Source organism: Sceloporus occidentalis, unplaced genomic scaffold (genome assembly GCF_023333645.1).
Source record: "Sceloporus occidentalis isolate IW3139 unplaced genomic scaffold, rSceOcc1.0.p SCAF_221, whole genome shotgun sequence".
In the NCBI taxonomy this organism is placed as follows: domain Eukaryota; kingdom Metazoa; phylum Chordata; class Lepidosauria; order Squamata; family Phrynosomatidae; genus Sceloporus; species Sceloporus occidentalis.
The window spans coordinates 83,107-106,606 of NW_028317201.1; the positions used below are offsets into that span (position 1 = coordinate 83,107).

Here is a 23,500-nt window from a genome sequence, read left to right on the forward strand (position 1 = left end):
CGCAATCTCAGGCAGAACATTGTGATATGATGGCACCAAGAAGCATACAAGCATTTTGCGTACCTTCTACTGGACACTCAACTTGTAGAGCTCAACAGGACAGCGAGATAGAGTAGCGAAGTCAGAACTGGACAGGACGGGACAGTTTGGAGGCATGATGTGTATATAAATATCCTACGGAGACCCTTTAACAATATACCGGTACTACAGTTGTGCATCATAATTGGGGCAAAATCTGATATCTTAATGTTAGTGTATTATTATAAGTCTCAGCCAGGGGTGGGATAAGCAGAACAGGAGTAGTTCTAGTTCTCTTCTCTCTCCCCTCCTGCATTGGGGTCTCTCCACCTGCCGCGCTCACTCTCTCCCCCGCTCTATGTTTTCGCTTGCATCATTTCAGAAATTCCTCTCAGATCTTTAAATCCTCCTCAGCCTCCAGAAATGAACAGAAAGTGAAAGTCATTTCCTGTCCAACCCGCAAGTTTTATGTCACCAAATAATAAAAAAAAATGAATCCCCCGTATAACACATTCTTTCATACACAGGTGGATATAAAAAGAGCGGCGTGTATCTGTATAATACGCAGAGCGGCGTATATCTGTATTATATGCAGAGCGGAGTGTATCTGTATTATACGCAGAGCGGCGTATATCTGTATTATAAGCAGAGCGGAGTGTATCTGTATTATACGCGGAGCGGCGTGTATCTGTATTATACGCAGAGCGCCGTGTATCTGTATTATACGCAGAGCGGCGTGTATCTGTATTATACGCAGAGCGGTGTATCTGTATTATACGCGGAGCGGCGTGTATCTGTATTATACGCAGAGCGCCGTGTATTTGTATTATACGCAGAGCGCCGTGTATCTGTATTATACGCAGAGCGGCGTGTATCTGTATAATACGCAGAGCGGCGTGTATCTGTATTATATGCAGAGCGGCGTGTATCTGTATTATACGCAGAGCGGCGTATATCTGTATTATATGCAGAGCGGCGTGTATCTGTATTATACGCGGAGCGGCGTGTATCTGTATTATACGCAGAGCGGTGTATCTGTATTATACGCGGAGCGGTGTATCTGTATTATACGCGGAGCGGCGTGTATCTGTATTATACGCGGAGCGCCGTGTATCTGTATTATACGCAGAGCGGCGTGTATCTGTATTATACGCAGAGCGGTGTATCTGTATTATACGCGGAGCGGCGTGTATCTGTATTATACGCAGAGCGGTGTATCTGTATTATACGCAGAGCGGTGTATCTGTATTATACGCGGAGCGGTGTATCTGTATTATACGCAGAGCGGTGTATCTGTATTATACGCAGAGCGGTGTATCTGTATTATATTGGGATTAAGGATAAGCTCCCTTTGCAGTTCTCAGATGCCTGTCCCATTGTCTGGATTCCTCGGGAGGTGAGCTGTAGTATTTTGTCTGCAGATATTGTATTGTCGGCCCTCACAGGTCTCATTCTTCATAACATCCCAATGAGCGCTGGACGCATTTAGGGGGGACCCAGACATTCCTTCTGAACGCTCAACGCCTGAGGGGCGTATCGGTGGTCACTTTGTGCCAAAACACAGTAGAAGGCAAAAGTCCCACAAACTCAATCCGTAGTCATATCTAATATAAGAAACATCTTAATTATAAATTATATTTATGATTTAACTCCAGTTTTAAATATATCTATTGCACCTTTCCTCCATATGGAAACATTTAACCAGATTTAACCTCACAAGCTATACCTCTGACTTCAGGAACCTAGGCTTCCAACAGAGTATAGTGAGAATTTGCTCCAAACTCGGAGATGGAGAATATCCACCAAGTTCAGACGAGCCCAGCAGTTCATACGCGCAACTCTGGACAAAGTCCAAGATGTTGAAGGATCCCGCTGAGCTCAAGAGAACCTTGTCTTTAATTTATGGAATACCCAACTGATTCATTGACCAATCTTGACCATCCTCTACATGAATCCACACTCACAAGTTCACAGGGGTCACATTTTGACCTTAACTTTGTTTTTATGGCACCACAAGTGCTCATCCTGCCGGCTTGTGATGACACGAAGGCTGGTGGGATGACCATTGTGTCCTCCAAGATTCCGTATGAGAAGGTTGAGAGAAGGTTTGTCATTATTTAATTAAGTTAAATGATAAAATGAGTTCCTGTTAGCCTGGAAGGAGATGTGCAGATACATGATTTCCTAAAGTGGTCTGTATTAATTGATTTAGTCATCCCTTTTCATATTTATTGTTTTTTTTTTTTATGGCCAGCATTCTTTCCAGGATTCCCATGAACGCATATTTTCTCTGCTATTTGGCAGTTAACACATGAACTTAAGACAGTGTTTATTTATAATTTTGGCCCGAAGGTAAGATGGTTAGAATGCAGTACGCGGAATGTTTTCCTTTCACGGAGTTTAATATATAGATATCGGAGATGTTAAGAGACGAGGTGATGAAAAAAGATAAATATGGAGAATAATTGAGACATCTAGGTTCATAAAATGTAGGAGCCAGAAAGACGACGTTAGAGAATTTAAGATATATAGCAATTAACTTATGCCAGCCGCTATTGAGAGAGCCTTTCGGATTAAAGTAACAATGTAACATATTTATTTTAAAAAAGCGGTAAATCTGGTAAGAACATTCCATGGTTTCAAAGGTGATTGCTCCAAATTTAAAAACTCTTTCATTTAATGTGTCACGGGTCGTTATACTTTTTTTACATAACCAGAAAAGAGGTTCTTTGGTGTAGGAAAATGTTGGGACAGGTGTATCGTTGGGGGCTTTTTTGAGGAGAACTTGTTTGATGTGATTAATGTAGGAAACGGTTATTAGTGGGTACGTGCTAAAGAAATGTTATGGCCACTTGGTTGGAAAAGGTTTGATGCAGGAGATCAATGCCAACCCAAGGTTACTGCAGAGCCGGAGTTGGAGCGTGTCAGCCATGGCAAGAGAGAAAGTAAATTTGGTAAAGATGATACCTTTATTGGCTTACTGACGTATAATGGATTGCAAGCTTTCCAACCTATCTAGGTCTCTTCTTTAGGCCTGAAGAAGAGACCTAGATAGCCTCTAAACCTTGCAATCCATTGTACGTCAGTTAGCCAATAAAGATATCATCTTTATCAAATTTCCCAGCTTCAAGTGGAACATTTGTTATAGGAGGGCAGAGGCACTTTAATATGTATGTCATCAAGAACAAGATCAGGCGTATCGGCCCATGAGAAGATGGAGTCTTTAGTCCAAGTCAATACCTTTTATTGGCAAAGATATAAAACATATGTCATCAGAAGTCACCTCCTCAAAACGTAAGGGCATTCCACTCGAGGAAGAAGTCTCTGCTCAGGTATTCAATCTGAGGAATGGACCTCCGAGGTCCTAAAAGCTTTTGTGACTTGAATTTTTTTCTATGTGGCCATATGAAATGTATCACACTTCAACGAAGGTCTAGAACTTGAAGGATTCCCACATTCCTTCAGCTGCCTCCTTTGTTTAGCGGTAGCGCTCCTCGTTAGGGATGGTTTGCTGCCTCCCTTGGCTTGGCACGCTTACCCCTTACCTCCTCTACCCGGACCACAGATATCTGCACCGCTAGGCCTTTCGTCTGTCTGCCCCTCTGCCTCAACCAGACACCACCCATCAGTCACTCCTGCCATATAAAATCAAAATGCACCTCTGCTGTCGTAAATTGTAATGTACATAATTTAAATCCCAGGGTTTAATGGAAGAAAGACGTCATGGCATTTTTTTTTTTTAAAACCACAGTCAAAATACTCTAAAGAAATTTTTTACGGTTCAGAAACATCCGACGATTTGCCATTTGCAACAAATGTGAAAATACTTAGCATTTCCGAATTTTTTTTTTTTTTAAACGTTTACATTTGGGATATTTGGAAGCAACTTTTGTCTCAAGTGAATTATCCTATTTTTCATTAGAAAGCATTTTTTCCCCCATCATGAAATAATTGAAACCATAATGTCATGGGCCTACATATCCACCACCGGGAGCCAAACCTAATAGATTTAGGATGGCATTTCTTGGAAATGTTGATTTTTATTATGCAATCCCACCAATGCAATGCATACAGGATTGATTACCGTCTGCCCCAGAATGCCACAGATGCAAAGTGAATTACATTATCAAGGGCAGAAGTATGCAACAGGGCATGTCATGTCACAAAACAAAATTGCAGCCCCCCCCCTTCTAGGGTGGTATGATCCAAACAAAAGTTGGTGGCCTAGCTGGAGGAGCAAGAAGTTCTATGCCTCAAATACTACAGGATGTTCATTTTTCGCTTCCTTGCCTAACTTTACTGAAGTATGAACTTAAACTGCATGATCTCCTAGACCACTTGTGGTCAAGGGTCCTTCACCCTTTATAGTTAAGCCACTGTAGACCATCTCCATGGCCATTGAGTCAATTGGGGCCAAGACAGCTTGTAACTAGTAATGAATAGTTAAAAGTTCCCGTGTAAGCCATGGGAGGACTGTGGAATTTATACGAGATTCTGCAATCTGCAAAGTCCAACCATAATTTGGCTGAATTTATCCGGTTGCCTCAAAAAGCCAACTTCACGGCTATCCAAAGTATTGACATTTTCGCACATCTGCCCCACGGTAAATATTGAGTGTACTTATTTGGTTCAACGTTTATTTATAGAACAAGCTTTCTCTAAGGGGTTAGCACGAGTAGCTGAAAATTGGTTAGGAGTGAGGAATTTGGGCAAAGGTCCTGTTAGGATGTGTAGCTTGGCCGGGCCATGGGTTCTCTGAATGTTTCCATGGATAAAGGAGCAATAGTGCTTATATTTTGTTTTACTGGCTAAAGTTTAGAAATAAGCCCATCTAAAACTTCATAGATATCCCGTTTTGGATACTGAAGTTCCACACTATCTTTTTAGAAGAGGTGGTGGGTGATGGGGGGTTTCCGTGTACTAACACACACACTCAGTGTTGATGTCACATAGACACAACGAGTTTGCATGATTTAAGTACCTTTCTAGTTGTGCATAAGGAATGTATTAAATTCAGAATCAAATTTCATGTTTGTGTTTGTGTGTGATGTCATACGTCGGTCAAAGAACAGAGAGAAGGTTGTGTGGGTCTCGTTCACGTGGTCTTCATGCTTAAGATTAAAGGGAGGTCTGGCAGCCTCAAAAGGTACAGTGTACCCCTTTCTCAAAATTACCCACCAGATTTCAAAGAGTCGTTAAAGGAGCGAGGATAAATTAAACATACAGAATAAAGAAAACAGAGCAGGTTTCCAGGCGAGCACAGAATTTACTTAGACTTTCATGGGCATGTCCAGATCATGCCCTAGAAGAAGTTACTGAGAATATGTTTATTTTATTTGAAGGGAGCTGAAATAATATAAATTCTCTTAAAATACCACTTATTTATCATGGAAATCTCTCCCCGGCAGATAAAACCCAAGGGCGCTCCCAATGTTGAGTGATACCAAAAAAAAAAAAAAAGGGATCGGTACACTGAATGCTGCGGGCTTTCACATTTTCCATTATGCGGTGGCTATAATTGCTAAAATGGGTAGGTTGTGAAATACTTACCCAAAATGTCTTAACAAAATATTTACATACCATTTCAATCAGGCATCCCCCCCCCCCCGGCCTGGCTGTGGGATTATATACATTTTAAACTACAGGAAACCATTGTTTTTCATAATTAATGATATTTCCGTTTTAAAATCAACATTACAGGCATGTGAACGGTGTAACTAGCATTACTCCTGTAATGGGAGCTTGAGGCACAGAGGGCTTCTGATTATCCGCTATGATATGCTACTGTACTCAATGAGTAGGTTACGTGTTTTAGTGTATGTGGCTGCATCCCATAGAGCTTACACTCTACATGAAGACACTGTGGCTATAAATTTTTAAATATAGGCAGGGACCGATATTGCCTTTGAAACCTGGCCTTCATTTTCGCGGTAGGACGGGTGGATCAGACTATGGTCTGAATACGAGAGGATTGTGGTATAAGTGATGAAGATGTTATAATACGCTATATGGCCAGATGACTCACAAATGCCAAAGTTACTTTGTGTTTTATAACACTTATAATGGGTGGTATACCATATCGAAGAGAGGGGACTGGTTTCCAGGAGGCCATGTAAGCTGGTGATAATATAGATTTTTGTTTTTAGAGAAGTAATTGGATACAAGAGATCCAATAATTGGATACAAGAACATAGAAGAGATCACCCACAGAGAAGACCATAATCTTTTAGTGGAAATGGAATATTTTGGGCTACGTTTGTAGAAGGAGGAAAGGTTGGAGGAACACCATTAGTCAGTGAAATAAAACTGTGTTTCACGTAGAGTGTTTTCAGGTTTTTTTTAAAAGTTCCTAAATGTGTGAAAAGTCTAAAATAGATAAAATATTTGGAACTTTATATGCGAAATCCATGTAGGAACCTGGTACATTCTTTGTTTGTGTTGGAAGGTATCAAAGGTCCTCAGTGGTAATAGAAGTCATCAGACTTTATATGTGGTGAAAACAGAAAATGCTGATAGAAAATACATGTAGCAAGCTAGGTGGTGGTTCCTGGGAACATGGGTCCATCAACAGAACTAGCCACGTAAGCGGCATTGAGGAAGGACGGTAGTCAGAAGTAATTCTCAATATGCTGGTAATAGAGAAGATCCAAGGTGACCGGACAGACTTTGTCCAGAAGACCTTTATAGGTGATAAGTATATGGTAGTCATCCGACAACTACTGATGGAAAGAAATATGGAGGCTTTGCTTTGTACTCCAAACATTGATGGCTTCCACCATGCTTCGGAGGTAGTCCAAAGAAGAGGTCAGAAAACGTCTGAGATGATAAGTGTACAAGTACAACCACTTTAGTACATAACCTATTGACCGAAATATCCTGGTAACGATGTAAGAGGACAAGGTGGAAGTTTTGAATTCCAGAACACTCAAACTTCGTAATCCAGTTTCTGAAGGTCATATAGGGTTTTTTGTCTATCCCCAGTAAAGACTTTGGCAACCTGTTCTTAAATCCAACATCTCTGGTTCTAAGACAGACAGGAAGAGTTTGCAGGGGATATTGTAGTCTAGGGAACTGGATCATCCTTGATCAAGGGAGTACTCTTGTACGCATAAGCTGTCTGGATGAACTGCTGATGCTAAGACAGCTGAATGTTGGAGATCATGCCTCAGGTCTGGGCCGGACAGACCGTAGCATGGTTTATTATGAGATTCTTCTTGGAGCGGGATCAGAGAGAAGGGGGTATGTGGAGGCTGCCGGAAAAGTTGCTGGTTGATCTGGGACAGAGGGATTTGATTAAGGAGGAAGAACATTTTTTTATATTCTTCAAATCAAATGAGCCAAGCTGAAGATAACAACCGGACCACATGTTCACCAATGCACGAGAACAATAAATATGCTATGTTTAGGGTCATCTTTCTATCTCCAGAATCCCTACACAGACAATTTACAGAATTGCATGGAAGTTATATATATATCACCAGGCTCAACTGCCTACTTGGTGATGTTGAAAAGGAAAACAAAAGAACCAAATTCATCATATCCAGCCACTTCCATTTCCTCCGTATGTTGATCCAAAAAAAATGCAAAACAAAAAGCTCATTGAAGGAGCCAAATGCCTTCCTGACCCGACAATGGCAGTAAAATTACTCCCTGGATCAAAAGCTTTAATCAAATTACATTAGTATAACAGGATATGTGCCCCTTTTTGCCAAACAACAAAAAGTTCAATTCTTTCTTAACATTCTCCACTGTATCTTTCATCACGGCTTCCCTTGATTATACATTCCATAACTTCACCTCTCTATATGGAAAGGTCCCCGTCTACTTGCTTCATCTAAAACCTCCTTTCCTCTCATCTTGACTCATGTCCCCTTCTGGTTTGGTCTGTATAATCAAACATTCCTTTAAGAGCGAAATTATATTGGATTTAATTGGATTTGGATATTAAATGAGATCATCTTATTGGCACTTTGTTATTTTACATAAAATGATGGCTTTTCCAGGCACCTCTTGACATTGAGCTCAACAGAAAACTGTTACCTTCTCAGATCTTTCTCCTTTTTTCCCTACATGTTTAATGAATGTATATTACATGGTGTTTGATATGCATTCTTTGTTAGCGAGGATGCATGGTGCACTATATCATCCGATCATCAACCAGAGGTAGAAAGGCAACAAAAGCATTGCACCAGGAATATCCAGCCACTGGGATCTGACACTATAGCGCCAGATTGGGTGAGTATGTCGTGTTGTCAGCCTGTGGTCCAGGTATAGGAAACGGTGGGTTCCTTTCAGATCAGATACCAAACATCTTGGAGAAGTGACCAGGTCCCCCATATATTCAGCCTATCTATCAGGTGAAATTTATCATCTACTGATAACGTCATCATTAGCTCGTGGAAACATCAATGAAACATTCCAAGAGCCTCGATGGTGTCTGGACAATAAAATTGAAGGGTGGGAAGTTAAGGATGACTTGTGGAGGAGACGCGTTATGTAGTGGAGGGTTTGCTAATGGCCACTAAGATCGCAGATGATCAACACGCTATATCCATTGTCCTCATTATCAGGAGAAGCAGGAGGTGCCTTCTACTCAAACTCATACACTAGGAGCATGGAGAGCTTAGAAGTTGTGCAGTAAGCTTGTGGGAAGAAACGCTCAAGAGTGGCTAGGTTATGGGATTTTACTACAATTCCACCCGGGGAACTGAGATGCTTTTACTGTTGAGTAAGAAGTGTCCAGTTTATTACACATTAGGACACCCCCCCCCCAAGAAACCATTACAAGAAAAGTCATAGAAGCGAGAGACAGAAAGACAGAAAGCAGACAATGCCAGAAATAAAAGAGGCACGGAGGGTCAGATAGAGAGAAGGGAAGAGGGATTTACAGAGAAAGAAAAAGTGGATCTGAGAAAGGACAGGGCTAAAAAAAAAATGAAATAGATTTAAATGTTGGGTTAGCCATGGATTTAGAGGGGATGGGGAGAGGGAGGGAGTGAGGGAGGGACGAGGGATGAGGGGGGATGTGGAGAACAGGAAGTCAGAGTGAGAATGGAGGTGAGCTCCGTCCTGGGAGCTGTAAATTTCTCCTGGCTTCGCTGGTTTCCATTAAAGCGTTGGCTGCGCATCAGAGCGTGTGTCACGGGATGCGGAGAGCTGCTCCGTGTGTGCAGGTGTGCCGTGGTCTGCTACGGCCTCTGCTCGCGTGACCGGCGTACCTGCGCAGCAGCTTGCCTGAGACTGTGTATGTGCCATATATGCCACTCTACACATGCTTATGGCATGTGTAGAGTGAGGTGCAACGTACGGCAGAGGACATGTGATATACATGCATATATACACACACACACATATATCTATCTGTACACGAGAGCACACGTGTGTATGAATTTCAGATGTATACGTGCACATTTCTATATAGCTGAGGTTAGGTTGTGGGGCAGATACTAAGGGGGCTGATGGGTTCCGTGAAGAATGGGGGGGGGGACTCCAGCTCTGTATTTTAAATTTTAACATTTTTCAGCTGTCGGTCACAAGAATGCAGCGTTAGCGTGAAAAGGGAGTCGGGGGGAGGTGAAGTAGACATGTATATAGGGGAAGAGGGAGGTAAGGGTAATGGGGGGGGTGAGGGACTCTGGTTTATGTTTTTTGGTTAATTTGAGGCTCTGGGGAATGAAAATTTGAGGCTATCAAGAGATTGCATCTCCGCAGGGGGAGATGAAATTCCTGTGTGTCCTGCGGAGACAGCAAAAGAAGGTGGGGGGAATAATAATTGGAGAGAAGGGAGAGGGAGACAAGGGGAGGGAAGAAAATATTGGAAGAGAAGAGGCGAATACAGATACTGGGTGATTATTGGGGGGGGTCACCAATGAAAATGGGGAGGAATTTCATGAAACCTGAGATTGAAAATGGAAACAAAATGGACAGATGCTCAAACTCATACCATGCATTAAACACACAAACACGTAAATGCAGAGTGCTTGGCCGGAGCATAATCTACATTACTGCATATAGAACACATGTGCAACACATGTTCACATAGAAAGGTAACATTCATTTCTAAGGGGAGGAACAAAACAGTAAGGGAGGGTTAAGGGTAGAAAGAGAGAAGGAAAAAAATAATTTGGAGGAAAAAAATGAAAGAAAAAAGAGGGGGAGGAATAAGTGAGAAAGGAAAAAGGAGTGTACGGAACAGGAAAGTAGAAAAAAAAAAAAAAAGAGACACAGATGTACAAAGTTTGAAAAACGTTCTCAAACGGCCAATATGGATAATTAAGAAAATATGAATAATGTAGCTTCACATATAGAAAACACATTTTTAAAAATGTAAACTTTATTTTTTAATATATAGTTTTTTTAAACAAAATTAGCATTTTGGGTAGTTGCGCAACCCATGTGTTTACGTGAAATTAAAAAAAGGGTAACATTGGCCTTAAATGCCCCCCCGATGGCGTTGAAACATCAGTCTGCATTGAAATATTTTTGTTGCTGTTGAGTACGTATCTGAATATTGTGGGCGACGAGACAGAAGTGAAAGACGCGGCAAAATAACTATGGATACCATAGCCGTATGGATACTTAAGGTACATCAGCCCCCTTGGGGGAACTGTATGCAGAGGGAGGGGAGGTATAGGACACTTAACTCAGTCTGGGGCAGTAAATCAAGCAGGTCATCTTCAGTCTTTGGCTAATTGCCTGTTGCTTTTGGCTACTGCACTACAATATACTTTCCTAATGCACAGGCAGGGGTATGAAGTTGGTATGAGGGGTAATACAGGCAGCACCTTGGCTTTTAGTAACACTCATGGTGCATCAAATTCATAAAGCAAATGCAATCATCAGAGCACATGGAACACCAGCCATAGTGACATGCAGTTGGATCCCATAGCAGAGGGCTCCCTCTGCTGGACATCTAACTATCACCCTCAACACAACACAGCGTTTGTTAAATCTACCTATAGCTTGCGCTGTGTTGGTTAATCTGCGTAATTGCTTGAAATTTTGTTTTAAAACCAAGAGGGCCGTGAGATGGTAAAACAATTTTAACAATTGGTTTCCTGTCCTTAACTCACCTCACATGCCCTCACCTGAACTTTACAAAGACTGCTTGAGCCAAAAGAGCTATCATTCAGAACGGCAGAGGACTTAGCGGGAGGAATAATCAAAGAAATCCCGGTTTAAGATGGGTGCTACCATTTCTAAAACACATCTCGATGTGAGCTGCTCGTTCCTGCCCCGTAACATAACATTTGCAAACTATGAACCATTTGATTTGGATTGGGACCTCTGTGTGGTCTATAAATGACTGGGACGGTGGTCACACCAAGGGGGGATTCACAATGCAGGTATCGTGGACCCTTTTAGATAGAGAACGAGGTTAGATGTAGAGCTTTAGGCTGGAGGGTCATCTTGGCTGCATCGTTAACCAAAGCGTACAACAGAAAGCATGCGAAGAAAATAAATATATAGACAATATAAATATATTATTCTGATTGAAATGCAGTTTTTATTCATCCCCCGAGGATTTTTTGTTTTTTAATGCAAATTCCCAGTGGCTGCTTTTCCCCCGATTCTAGTAAAAAGTGGGTGTTATGGATCGTCTCGTTACTTTTTGCCTTTGACATCTTCCTTAACCCCTTTAGCCAGTTCTCCCAGCAGCCTCCAGTACTCATTAAACTTCAGCTCGTTGTCCTTGTCAATATCCAGCTCCTTCATCTTTTCCTCCAGACACGCGTCCTTCATCAGGTGCGGGAGTTCTTTGGTGACCAGCATGGTGAACTCTGGAAAGCTCAGTGTTTCCCGCCTGCCCTCTGCTTTAGCGTGTTCAAAGAAGCATCTTACTACGGTCAAGATGGCTCCTTCTACCTCCGTGTGAGACGCCGCCATGTCAAAGCCTAGAGAAGAAAAGACTTAGGTGACTTAAGAGACTTTGAAGAGATCTTACAGATTTAACTATACAGTATACAGGGCCAGCGTGGTGCTTCCTGCCCCTTATTAGGGATCGGTCTTCATAATCCATATACTACTTGCTATCCCCTGTCTACCCATTGTACAGCGCTACAGAACATGATGCCGTTTTATATAATAATATTGATGTAAGAGAGTGACATCATCAGCGAGTTCTGTCTCAACCCAGAATGTTAATGATGTTACACTTGTATTTGACGGCGCTGCGGAATATGATGGCGCTATACCTATTTATTTAAATGAATTTTTTTAATCAGATACAGGTTCGGAAAGATTTCCTGGTCCTGGCGACTTTCCATATTACTGCAAAGTAATTACCTGGTTTGCATGCACTGCCTACTAGGCTTCTGACGTTAGAATGTAGTCAACCTCTCTATACCTCTACTGGTTTAGTAAATGATCCTGAAATACACAGAGAGCTATGGGTTAACAGCACATCATAAATTCTGTATTAATTGCATGACATCATTAGTTGTACAGAGTGACTTCACAACTCATACAGACCCGCCCTCAATCCAGTCCGGCACGTGAATGGTTACTTCCTCTCTGACGATCCCCTTCGTTCTGATTTAGCGCAGCCTCTTGCTTTGATAGGCAGCTGATCAGTCCAATCAGACACGGACACATGCTCACCACGTTCCCGCCCTTACTTGGACTGATCCATGTGTAGCATACTGTAGGGAGGAAACATCAGAGCACGGTCCTCTGTGCGCGTTGCTTCCTTTCCTTTTGTCGCTCGAGTTCGCGATATCCACCTAAAGCCTGAAATGGTGATCTTTAGCGAGGCAATGTGTTTCCGAGTTGCTTAAATCCTGCGTGCCCCCAAATTTGTATTTGGTTGTACCCTAATCCCGCCTATTCCGCGTGTCCGTCTTGGTCGCGCCGGAAGTGTTAGCCGGTGTGTGTCAGTGACGTTGCAAGGGGTGGGATATAGCAACATGGCGGCGGGTGAGTATTGATTGGGGTTTTTCGGGGGTAATGAATGGAGCCGTGGGGTCCTTGGGCCTGCTGAGAGCCGTGGACGGGCTGGTGGTACCTGCTGTGTGTTAATAAAGCTTGCCGCCTGTCATTGTCTGCATCTGCTCTTAAGGCCTTTCAGCACCTCCTGTCAGGGTATGACAGTGTTACCCCCTCAGAGCCAGTGGGGCCCGGCGGTGTCTACTGCCCCAGGAGCCCTGTCACAGTATAGTGACCCTGTCCTTTAAGGGTTGTCACTCCCTCCTTCCCATATTAATGCATTCTGTCTCTTCCAGCAGGCCTGGCCCTGCAACATGGAGTTAGTCGTAATCTACTGTATCCCAGAGTATGCCACTTTCTGCCATCTCCATAGGCCAGCATGTGCCATTGTATGCTTCTTTCCAAGTATGATATTACCCGGAAGTTTTACTTTACTGAGAGGATGGTGGATAAGTGGAGCAGCCTCCCAACAGAAGTGGTAGAGGTTACTGTGCATGGGATAGGCTGCTGAATCTAAGACGAGACCAACGCCTGATTAAGGTCTGAGTCTTAACAGCAGGAAACCGGGCAATTAGACGGGCCAGACGCGTCCGATCTGCCGGCGAATTCTATGTATCATATATGATCAGCCGCTACTGACACCAGCAAGATGTTTAAATAAAGTTGATTGATGCCATGCAGAAGAGAGCAGTGTATTTAAAACAATGCAGAACTACAGTGGAATCTTTCGGGGTAGAAAATGACGAATCGCTGAGGGGGTGGCGGACTCGGCAGAAGAGGCTGATCCTAAAGCAGCGACAGAAAGTAAACGTGTATCCCAGTCCCAAGAATATTTTTAGTACCCGTTCATGATGTGCAAAGTGCACCGCATGCGCTACGTTAGGATCTTCTGGTCATCCCCCGACGGTTTTCCCCTGTAGCGGTCAGCTTAGATACCTACGCATGCACACGGTAGTTCCTGACATGCGTGGCGGTCGCAGCTCCCGTGTATGCCGTTGCACGTGTGCTACAGGAGAAGCAGGAAGGTGAGAAGGAAAACGAGACTGAATGCTTTCCGTCTCCAATAAAGATGAAACTTCTGTTTCTGGAGTGATACTCCGTGCAGCCTCACAAAGAACGCGTCTTATGGTGTTTTGTGATTCCTGGCCGAATGCCGAATTAATAACCATTAACGTAAAGGGAGGTTAAGCCGTCGTATGCATTAAAGTGCATGCTGGCTGTATTGGCCGTTTAAAGGGACAGCCCCAGTAAACCAAATGCATATTAAAGTACTTTACGAATACTTTAATCTCCATTGTTTACAAGAAGGGGAAAACCATGAATAAACCACTTAACTGGTGTAGTAGCCGCAAACCTGCTGGCCCTCCGTGGTTTGAGGCGCCCAATCGGTGGCAGGAAAACGCTCCCATTGCAATCAATAGGAGTGCTTTCTGTGCATGCACAGGGCAGTGTAACTTTATTGAGTGTACAGATATATATATATATATATATATATATACTCCAATCATACATCCAATGCCTGCAACCCATCACTTCTGTTCAGCCTGTAGATATAACTCGGGGAACCTATTAGAAGAATGAAATAAATTCTTTTGGTCCTATTCTTTCCCTAATCCTATTTATTTTGTTTTAGTTCCACGTTTCGTTTTCATCTGGGCCCTCGCGCTATTGGCAAGCACCCAAGCCCTGTCCCCCAGCCATTACCTGAGCCGAGACAACGTGGAGAGACTGAAAGAAGCCTTGGGGAAGCCTGTATCCGACCTGCAGTCTGCGTACTACTACATCGTAGGGTTTCAGCAGCTTGGTGCCAGTTTGCCGGATGAACAGGTGGGTTCGCAAAGCTAGTTTAAAAAAAAAAAAAAGTTGGTATAGTTAAAAATAAAAGACTGATTTCCCATGCAAACATTCTCCTTGCTTGCAGACCACTCTATCGTTTCCTACTGCAAGACTTTCCACTAGATGGAGCGGTGCTTTGTGTTTTCATTGACAGGGCTGTATATACATTAAACCTATTTAATGGAAAGTGCTAAAATTCAATAAAATTTGGGAAGTTCCTAAACTCTTGTGGGATTAATCTTAACTTTCCACTTAAACGTGTTCATTGTGGTGGCCAGACCCAGCAGCTGAGTTTAAGAAGGAGCGCATGGCAGCTGGGATTGGGAGCTCCTCTTGAATCTGGCTGCAATGGACAGGCTTACCATTGAAGTCCATCGAGTTCCACTTGCTGGGGAACCTCTTAAGTTTGAGATGGCAAATTGGGCCAATTCCGAAAAATAACAATTCTCATCTAGGAAGCGAACAGAAAAAAAAAAACAGGACAGAGAGAGGGCACGGCAATCCGAATTAAAGGGCCTCTAATACACCAAATTAAGGACAGATTCCCACGCGCCCAGAGAAGGTGGTGACCTCAGGCTGAGAGCTGTCACATCATACATGGTCTCTTGTTTATTTGTATGTTTTTTAGTTTAGTTCTGGTGGTAGCCAGTTCTCTACATTACAGTTAATCGCCATCAGGCCATTCATTGCTTGAAAATCTGTAACTTTTGTCTTTTTTTTCTTCCCTCCTGCTGCCTCTTTGGGCTAAGATTTTCAGTATCTGATTACTTTCCTTTCTACGCAGGCTGCGTGTGACTTTGTCCGCTCCAACGTGGATTATAGTAGCGTGGATTCGCTCTTCTATGCAGCTCAATCTAGACAGGCCTTATCCAAGTGTGAGGTAAGTGAGACTGACGAGACTGGTGTTAGATGATGTCATTAGTATGTTACTGATCTCGTTTGTGTCCCGCTAAGAGTATTTATTCCCAGCACATTTAGTTCATTGTAAAAATGGGTGGGGACGGTTTGCTAATCTAACATATCTGTTCCTACAGGTGGTACTCTCCAATGAAACCAGGGACTTGCTGCTTGGAGCTGTGAGCGAGGACTCCTCGGTCACACAAATATACCATGCCGTGGGAGCCCTCGCTGGCTTTGGCCTTCCCCTGGCCTCGCAAGAAGTCGTCGGTGCCCTCACCACCCGACTCAGCAAGGAGGAGAATGTCCTGGCGTAAGTCTGAGTATTCTTTAATGATCTTATATCATTCTGGACCGATGCATGTCAGTCAATGGGGCAGATGTTTCATATGTTCCTGTTGAGTGGGATGATGGTCACCCGGCCTCAGAAATGACTGTAAACATTTAACATTGGAAAACATAAACAATGTTTTATATGTATACTTTTTTTGTACAGAATGGCTGGACTTTGCTAATGGTAACCTGAAATACCACATTTTATTGTGTCGGGAGGTATCCTGGCTCTTTGGATGCCCAGACGTCAGACTAGCATAGAGGTTTTGAGGAGTTTCATGTAAAAATGCATAATATTAATATCAGGAGGGTTTTGGATCTTATGAGTGTGCAGAATAGTTGCGGTACTGAATGCTGTGCTTATGATGTATGGATTGCAATGAAAGCCACGAGTACAGTAAACACAAAATGTGGGGAGAAAATGCAGGCTATTGGTTAACACTCGAAACAAAAGGTAATATAAAATGATTTGGTAAATCCCTTTGGTTGGGGTCATACCTTTTTTTTTTATGTCTTAAAATACTCCTTATAGCAGATGTAAATTATTTGCTGGCTTCGCCCATGGATTTTATTTATTAGCAGTGCTTGGTCCAACGTACGCTGGGTGCACAGTCTAATTAAAATGCAGCTTATTGCTTTAAATAAAACGTTTCATGGCTGTGCGTCTACCTGGACCCACAGGTGACATGACAGTCCTAAGCGATGATGGCTGTTTTTTTCCTGTCCCTGTTTTAGACAAATGAATTGGTTCTTCCTTGGGGCGTCCAAGAAATAATCTGCGGTAATGTGCCTTTTAAGTTGACAATTTAGTAGTCAGCGAGAAGCCTGTCAAACGCGTGACCCGTGTAGCGAAGCCACTTATAGTAATTTCCTCTTGATTGCTCGCTCACTTATATTATTCAGATAACCTGGCGCTGAGACGAGCGCGTGCATTACGAGCAAAGAAAGCGGACAGACTATCTGCGTGAAGTTGCCAAATCCCCAGAATTCTCAGCCGTTCTTTGGCAATCGCAATTTTTAGCCCATTAAAAAGCCCAAGATCAGGAAGATTAGAAATATATGAACATATACAGGTGTCGGACTCGCCGGCAGTAATTCTCCATGTCCTCGGTTGAACTCAAGTGAATTAATACACTTAACCAATTTAATTGAGCTGCTTGTGCTGGGCAAAGAAACGACTTGCATGGAACTTGTAGGGTAGGAATAGAGAGTTCTGTTCTTCCCAAGAAGTGTCACAAAAGCCTCCCCCAGGACCGGCGTTAGAATATTTCCACGACGTGGCTCTGTGTATCGTCCTACGGGGCTGGAGGCAATAAAAAGTTAATCTCAATCTCTTTCTGCGTGAGGTTGCTTTGTGCGTGTAATGAATACCACTAATCTCCATATAAATAGGGCAGCTAAACAACGTGTTTAATTCCAAGTAGGAATGCAGATGCAATTTACAAGATGCGCTTTAAAACGCTCATTGTAGTAGTGATAATGGCGGTATCCCAAGTGACAGCAGAAAACCGTCATGCCCAGAAATCTTTTACTTGCGTTACTCAGATGTGGACAGGTCTGTCATTCTGTCTCAGCTTGAGGTGTCCCCCGCCGCCACCCCCAGGAGAGCCTTTTGCATTATTATGGAAATGACACTGTCAGCTGAACGTAGGATGATTTACCTTTCAAGGTGAGATCCTTCCCACGTAAAAAGGTGCGTACTGCCCTTTCAGGGGGCGCCTGTAAAGATGAGGGCTCTCATATGCATGACAATGCAGGATAATGGCGCTATAAAGTGACAATAATCGGCGTGTGCTGTGCCCGTCCCACTTACCACGTTCTCCGAATCGCACGATAACCCCTCCGCTGCCAGGAACTCACCATCTCGTACCCTCATGCTTCTCTCTACAGAACCGTCGAAGCCCTCCTCACTGCTTCATTTCTGTCCCAGCAAGCAGACCTCCGTGGCATCGTCGAGGAGATAGAGGTATATAGATTTCATTAAACAAAACTTGCATATCGCTTTGTGTTCAACCTCTGCTATACGTTTTTCGCTGTAGTCTTTAGGGCCCGGTTATAGTGTTTTGGTCCTTCTGTCTGGTCATCTTGAACCCCTCGGTATATTGGCTTTTTTGGCACGTACACCTTAAATCTGACTATTAAATTATATGTACTCGCATTCTAATAGAAACATCACATGCCTGTTTAAATACCCTCACTGTATTGGCCTCTACCACTTCTGCTGGGAGGCTTTACCACCCTCTTACGTTTTCCTCAAAGCATTCGGAAAGCAGTTTAAAATGCTAACCCCATTCATGGAATCGCCTCCCTCTACATCCTTACCCTGCCAACGCCGACAGTCGATTGGAAGTGTCCATTTTCTTGCATGGAGAATGACCTGTCTGATTTCTCTCGCAGGATCTGGTAGCACGTCTCGATGACTTGGGCGGTCAGTACCTGCAGTTCGAGGAAGGTCTGGAAGCCACCGCTTTGTTTGTGGCTGCTACATACAAACTCTCTGACCACGTTGGTGTGGAGCCAGTCCTAAAAGAGGTGAGTAGAGCTGTTTAATCTCTAGGTCTGTTTGCTACACTGACTTTTGGGTCATATTTCCTTATCTTCTGTCCGTTGCTTGCGCAGCCTGGGACAATAGTTTTTTTTGCATTGATCTTCAAGCTGTATCCGGCAGACTCTTTACCTCTTCTCGCTCTTCACGTTGATTCTTTCCACCTTTTTAGGACCAGATCGTCCAGCTGATGAATGCAATCTTCAGCAGGAAGAACTTTGACTCCCTCTCAGAAGCCTTCAGCGTGGCTGTGGCAGCCTCCGCACTTTCCCACAACCGTTACCATATCCCACTTATTGTGGTGCCCGATGGCCCAGCCTCTGTGTCCCATAAACAACCTCTCCTGCGGGTAAGCGACCAAACTCTTTTTGGCAAAAATTATCAGGCCAATGGACAGCAAAGTCCAGGCGATTTATTTGGGGCCCACTTTACACTCCCTACAGTGATGTCTTTGACAAATGTCTCCAATCTTTAGCTAATTAAGGTTGTTTTCGGTTCATTTTCTAATTGAATGGGGCAGACTATCGAGGATGGGAGGTAGCATGTTTTGGTGAACATGTGAGATGAAATACCTCTCATAACTTGGAGATATGCATATCTCTTGTGTGTAGACCATTTCCTTATGATCTTTTAAATTATTTTTACAGAATACCCTTGGTTACAGTTTGGTGTAACATACGGTTGTTGTTTATCATCAAGACTTTGCTCTAACCCTTGCGTTTATCTGCAGTTGCTGGTCACCAATGTCCTCTCTCAGCCCCTGACCGAAGCCAAAGTTAAGGTCATCCATGCCAAATCTTCCAGCACCAAAGCCACAGTCCTCCAACAAGCGGCATTCTCTTCATCTGGGTAAGACTGGATATGGATATCTCAAGGGTTTGTCTATTGTATTAATGGAGTGACTTAGGCTGCGTGCTGTCGCTACACCCTGTGCCTTAGCTTGCAGAGGAACAATGGCTGTGAGTCTCGTTCTCCGGTATTTATTGTACAACAAACTCTGGCCTACATTACCTTTGTCTAGTCTGTCTCTGACCACTAAGTCACCTCTGTCAATCAGTTTCAGGTTTGCATGGGGACGATATAACAGCCCACCTCATTAAACGTAATACTGGAGGCACTATTAACCATGATGTCACGTCGGCTCTCATTTTCCTGACTCATCCCAACTACCTGTATACGTTTTTGTGGCTCTCTTCAGTAAACCTTTCTTATAATTATCATTATTCCTCCTCCACAGGGATTCTTTTGAGCTGAACTTTATGGATGCCAAGCCAGCCAGCGGCTATTACGACTTCTCGATCAGTGTGGAGGGAGACAGCCGCTACATGGCAAGCCAAGTGGATGTGAGTGGCGTTTTACCCTGGGCTTGCCAGTATTGGCCGTATACCTTATGTAACACTTAGCATGCTGGGAGTTGTAGTCTAATAATAGGTAGAGATTATTATGTCTCTGCAAAAGTGTTTTTTTAATCAGTCTGGTCGGTCATTGTGATTGTGCTTCCGAATACCATCTAGAGAGCTTTCCAAACCTCACAGTGTTTGAAGTGTGCGGGCCTAATTCTCCTAATGATCCACTTGGGTTGTCACTATGTAATTGGAGGGGTGCAGAGAGGATGCAGCGGCCCCTTGTGTCTCCTATTTTGCAGCCTCTTGAGATGACAGCTGTAGGAATGAGTTAGCACATGGACGAGTTGAGTGAAATCATGTAAACCCGTAGGGGGTCTCTACTGCAGGAAATATTCTCTGAAAGTGGACGTTTTTCACAAAAAAATCCCTAGTTTTTTGTGGGGTTTTGTGATAATGTGTGAACGCAGTGAACAACAAATATTTGTTTTATTTCTTCTATAATTCTACATCCTATGTAGTCTTACTGCTTTGGTTTACAATAATATTGGCCTGTATCTGAGTAGGCTGAGGGTGGTTACTGGAACTGTTCTCTTCACTCCACGTTTTCATGTCACAGCTCAAGGTTAAAGTGTCTACAGAAGTTGGAATCGGAAATGTTGACCTCTCCGTTGTAGACAAAGACCAGAGCATGTCTCCGAAGACTGTTAGGTAAGAACACAAGCCCCGTGCAGGGGATTAAGCGAGCCTTCAACAGGTGCTAGAGATTGAGAGACATTTCTTTCCGCAGAGTCGTGTTTCCATCCAAATCCAAAGGCTCCTTCACTGCTGATAGCCACCAGAACTTTGCCCTGTCCTTCCAGCTCACAGATGTGAACACTGGGGCTGCCCTCACACCACACCAGGTACTAAATACACCTAAATCGTGCCTTTAGCTGGTTCCAGCATCAGAAGTGCCCAGCTACAGCTTCTGGATAACATGCACGGCTTTAAGTGCATGTTTTGTTTGGTTCTGTTACGTCGGCTTTACTGATTTCCGTCCCCACCGTTCTTTTAGACCTTTGTCCGACTCCACAACCAGAAGACCGGCCAGGAAGTTGTCTTTGTGGCTGAGCCGGACTCCAAGAACACCTACAGGTTTGAACTTGACCCGTCTGAAAGAAAATCAGAGTTTGACTCTGCATCTGGAACGTACACGCTCTACCTGATTGTAGGAGATGCCACCCTGGAGAACCCCATCCTGTGGAATGTTGTATGTACTTCTAAATGATTGCATGGATTTATGTATGTTGGAGTGGGTCATGGATTCTCGTTGCTAATCCCTTATGTTCTTTTCCAGGCTGATGTGGTTATTAAATTCCCTGAGGAGGACTCACCAAGTCCAGTCCAGTCCAAGAACCTGTTTACCCCCAAACCAGACATACAGGTAACTGCGCTTTACATGGGGTAGAGCAACACAAGTGCTTATAGATTATTTCTAAACACCACCCAAATTCAAGGGGATTCCCCTATTACCAAATGAAAACAAAAGTCCTGTTCATGCCGGGCTCATCGGACTCAGGGTCCCAGCTTAGTTACAGATCATACACAGGTACATTACAACTCACATCATCCACGGGCTAAGTTTTGTAGTTTATTATACCTGCTGAATACAACACAGTCTTCCAAAGTGTTAATAGGTCGATAGGGGAGTTCCGTCATCTCCCCTTGAGCCCACTGAATAGTCGCGGTTCAAGGAGACTGATCGCCCAAGAAGGTAATCTGGCTCCCTGTTATGCCGCGGTGGGGCTGCCGCCACCCGGGACCCTGTCTCCATATGCCTCGGTCAGAACACACCGCTGATACTAGTGCCAAGGAGCTGAAGCCCTTACAACAATCCAGATGAATTTATGATCACTTTTTTTTTTTCCCAGCACTTATTTAGGGAGCCTGAAAAGAGACCCCCCACTGTCGTGTCGAACACCTTCACTGCATTGGTCGTGGCTCCTCTGCTGCTGCTCTTCATCATTGTGAGTAATATAGTAATGGGTATCACTAATTTTGCCTCCTCTCAATACACCGGCCCCCTGTCAAACCTTCTTATTCACCAAAATGTTTAACCCACCAGCATCTGACTAGAAGTAGAGGGAGTGTAATTGTATGTTTGCTCCATATCAGTCATTAGTTACTGTGTATTGGAGACGGCAACCCTTCCAACACAAATAGCAAACGTCTACGTTTAATTACCCTGCTTTATGAGATCCTTGCACCAAAGGCACGTACGCTGGGCGCGAGTTAAATATTTCCGTTATTTTTTTTGCTCTTTTCTCTCTGCAGTGGGTAAAGGTTGGCGTGAACATCTCAAACATCAGCTTCTCTCCCAGCACCATCATTTTCCACTTGGGACATGCAGGTACGTCCAGTGCTCTCCAGCGCGCAGCCTAGAACGGCACAAACCTCCGAATTTACCCCATTGTAGCTGCAGCAAAACGACACACATTGACCTGCTGGACCTTCAAGAGTCACTAATCTTAATCCAGACCTGCGATTGCATGCAGCGTGATATAAAATAAGATATTTAATAGGCTTCCAGCGCAATTTTGCAGAATGTCCTTATTTTCCTTGTTACTGTTTTGGCCCAGGTTGTCAGAATTTCGATGACTTTTCCGATCCTGGCACGTAATGAGAAGCGGGGTTTGTGGCAAAGTCTCACATTTTCCATTCCCTGTTTCCGCAGCCATGCTAGGCCTGATGTATGTGTATTGGACGCAGTTGGACATGTTTCAGACTTTGAAGTACTTGGCCATTTTGGGCTCCATCACCTTCCTGGCGGGGAACCGAATGCTCGCTCACAAAGCAGTCAAAAGGTAAAACAAGTAACTTTGCCGCATTCTCGAGCCGCTTATGTCACGCTGCCCAACAGCTCTTTGCCATCCAGAGAAAAATCCTCTATCCTGCAGTCGGTTTGGCGTTAAAGGGGTTTGGGAAGGATTTCTCACAGGCAGTTTGCCCTTGGTTATCGTACTTTGGCTTTTGCTCGCGTAATTATGTTGATTAAGCTGTATACGCCAGTTTCTGCTTCTATAGTGTGATGTTTTAGGACCTTTTTCTCTGTTCCTGGATTATTAGTATGGCACAACAAGTGTGTTTGTCAGCTACTTCTCTTACAACACTCGGGTTTCTATGCGATTATTTTCCAGTGGCGTGTGCGTGTACTGACCGCTTTCTCCCTCCAATCTTCTATGCCTTCTTCTCACCTTCTGCTCCTCGCCTCTCTCTCTCTCTCTCTCTCTCTCTCTCTCTCTCTCTCACCTCTCCCACTCAGGACTGCGGCTGAGCAGAGCAGTAGGTTGGCAAAGTATAGAACGCTTCGGTAATCTTGGAGCACGTGGTGTAAAGTAAGGCTGCCTTTTCAAACCTGCCTCGTGCCATTACCATCCCCAGCGTCCAAAACATGCATGCTTTGCTCCACCGTCCACATGCCTGCCGTGTTCCTCATCCACCATTTTAGTCTTTACCCGTAAACATCACAGGAGACAAGACACAACGATCTTGAAGGTTACGTCGCGTTAACCAGCCCGAGAGTGAGAGGAGCGTATAACACGATGCGACGCAGGGTTCCATC

At 43.8% G+C, this 23,500-nt stretch overlaps 1 protein-coding gene and 1 pseudogene across 1 annotated transcript; one reads left to right on the forward strand and one right to left on the reverse strand.

The window, feature by feature from the left end:
• Window positions 1-11,622: 11,622 nt before the first annotated feature.
• Window positions 11,623-11,904, reverse strand: LOC149277003 (protein S100-A13 pseudogene; annotated as a pseudogene).
• Window positions 11,905-12,923: 1,019 nt separating this feature from the next.
• On the forward strand, window positions 12,924-23,252 carry LOC149277004 (dolichyl-diphosphooligosaccharide--protein glycosyltransferase subunit 2-like). Its single transcript, XM_089503141.1, has 17 exons — window positions 12,924-12,933; window positions 14,576-14,769; window positions 15,563-15,658; window positions 15,813-15,988; window positions 17,899-17,974; window positions 18,406-18,540; window positions 18,726-18,902; window positions 19,284-19,402; window positions 19,791-19,896; window positions 20,516-20,607; window positions 20,687-20,801; window positions 20,954-21,148; window positions 21,236-21,322; window positions 21,810-21,905; window positions 22,213-22,288; window positions 22,613-22,742; window positions 23,201-23,252. Exons 1-17 carry the CDS (start codon window positions 12,924-12,926, stop codon window positions 23,250-23,252), a joined length of 1,932 nt encoding a protein of 643 aa, XP_089359267.1.
• The last annotated feature ends 248 nt before the right edge of the window (window positions 23,253-23,500 follow it).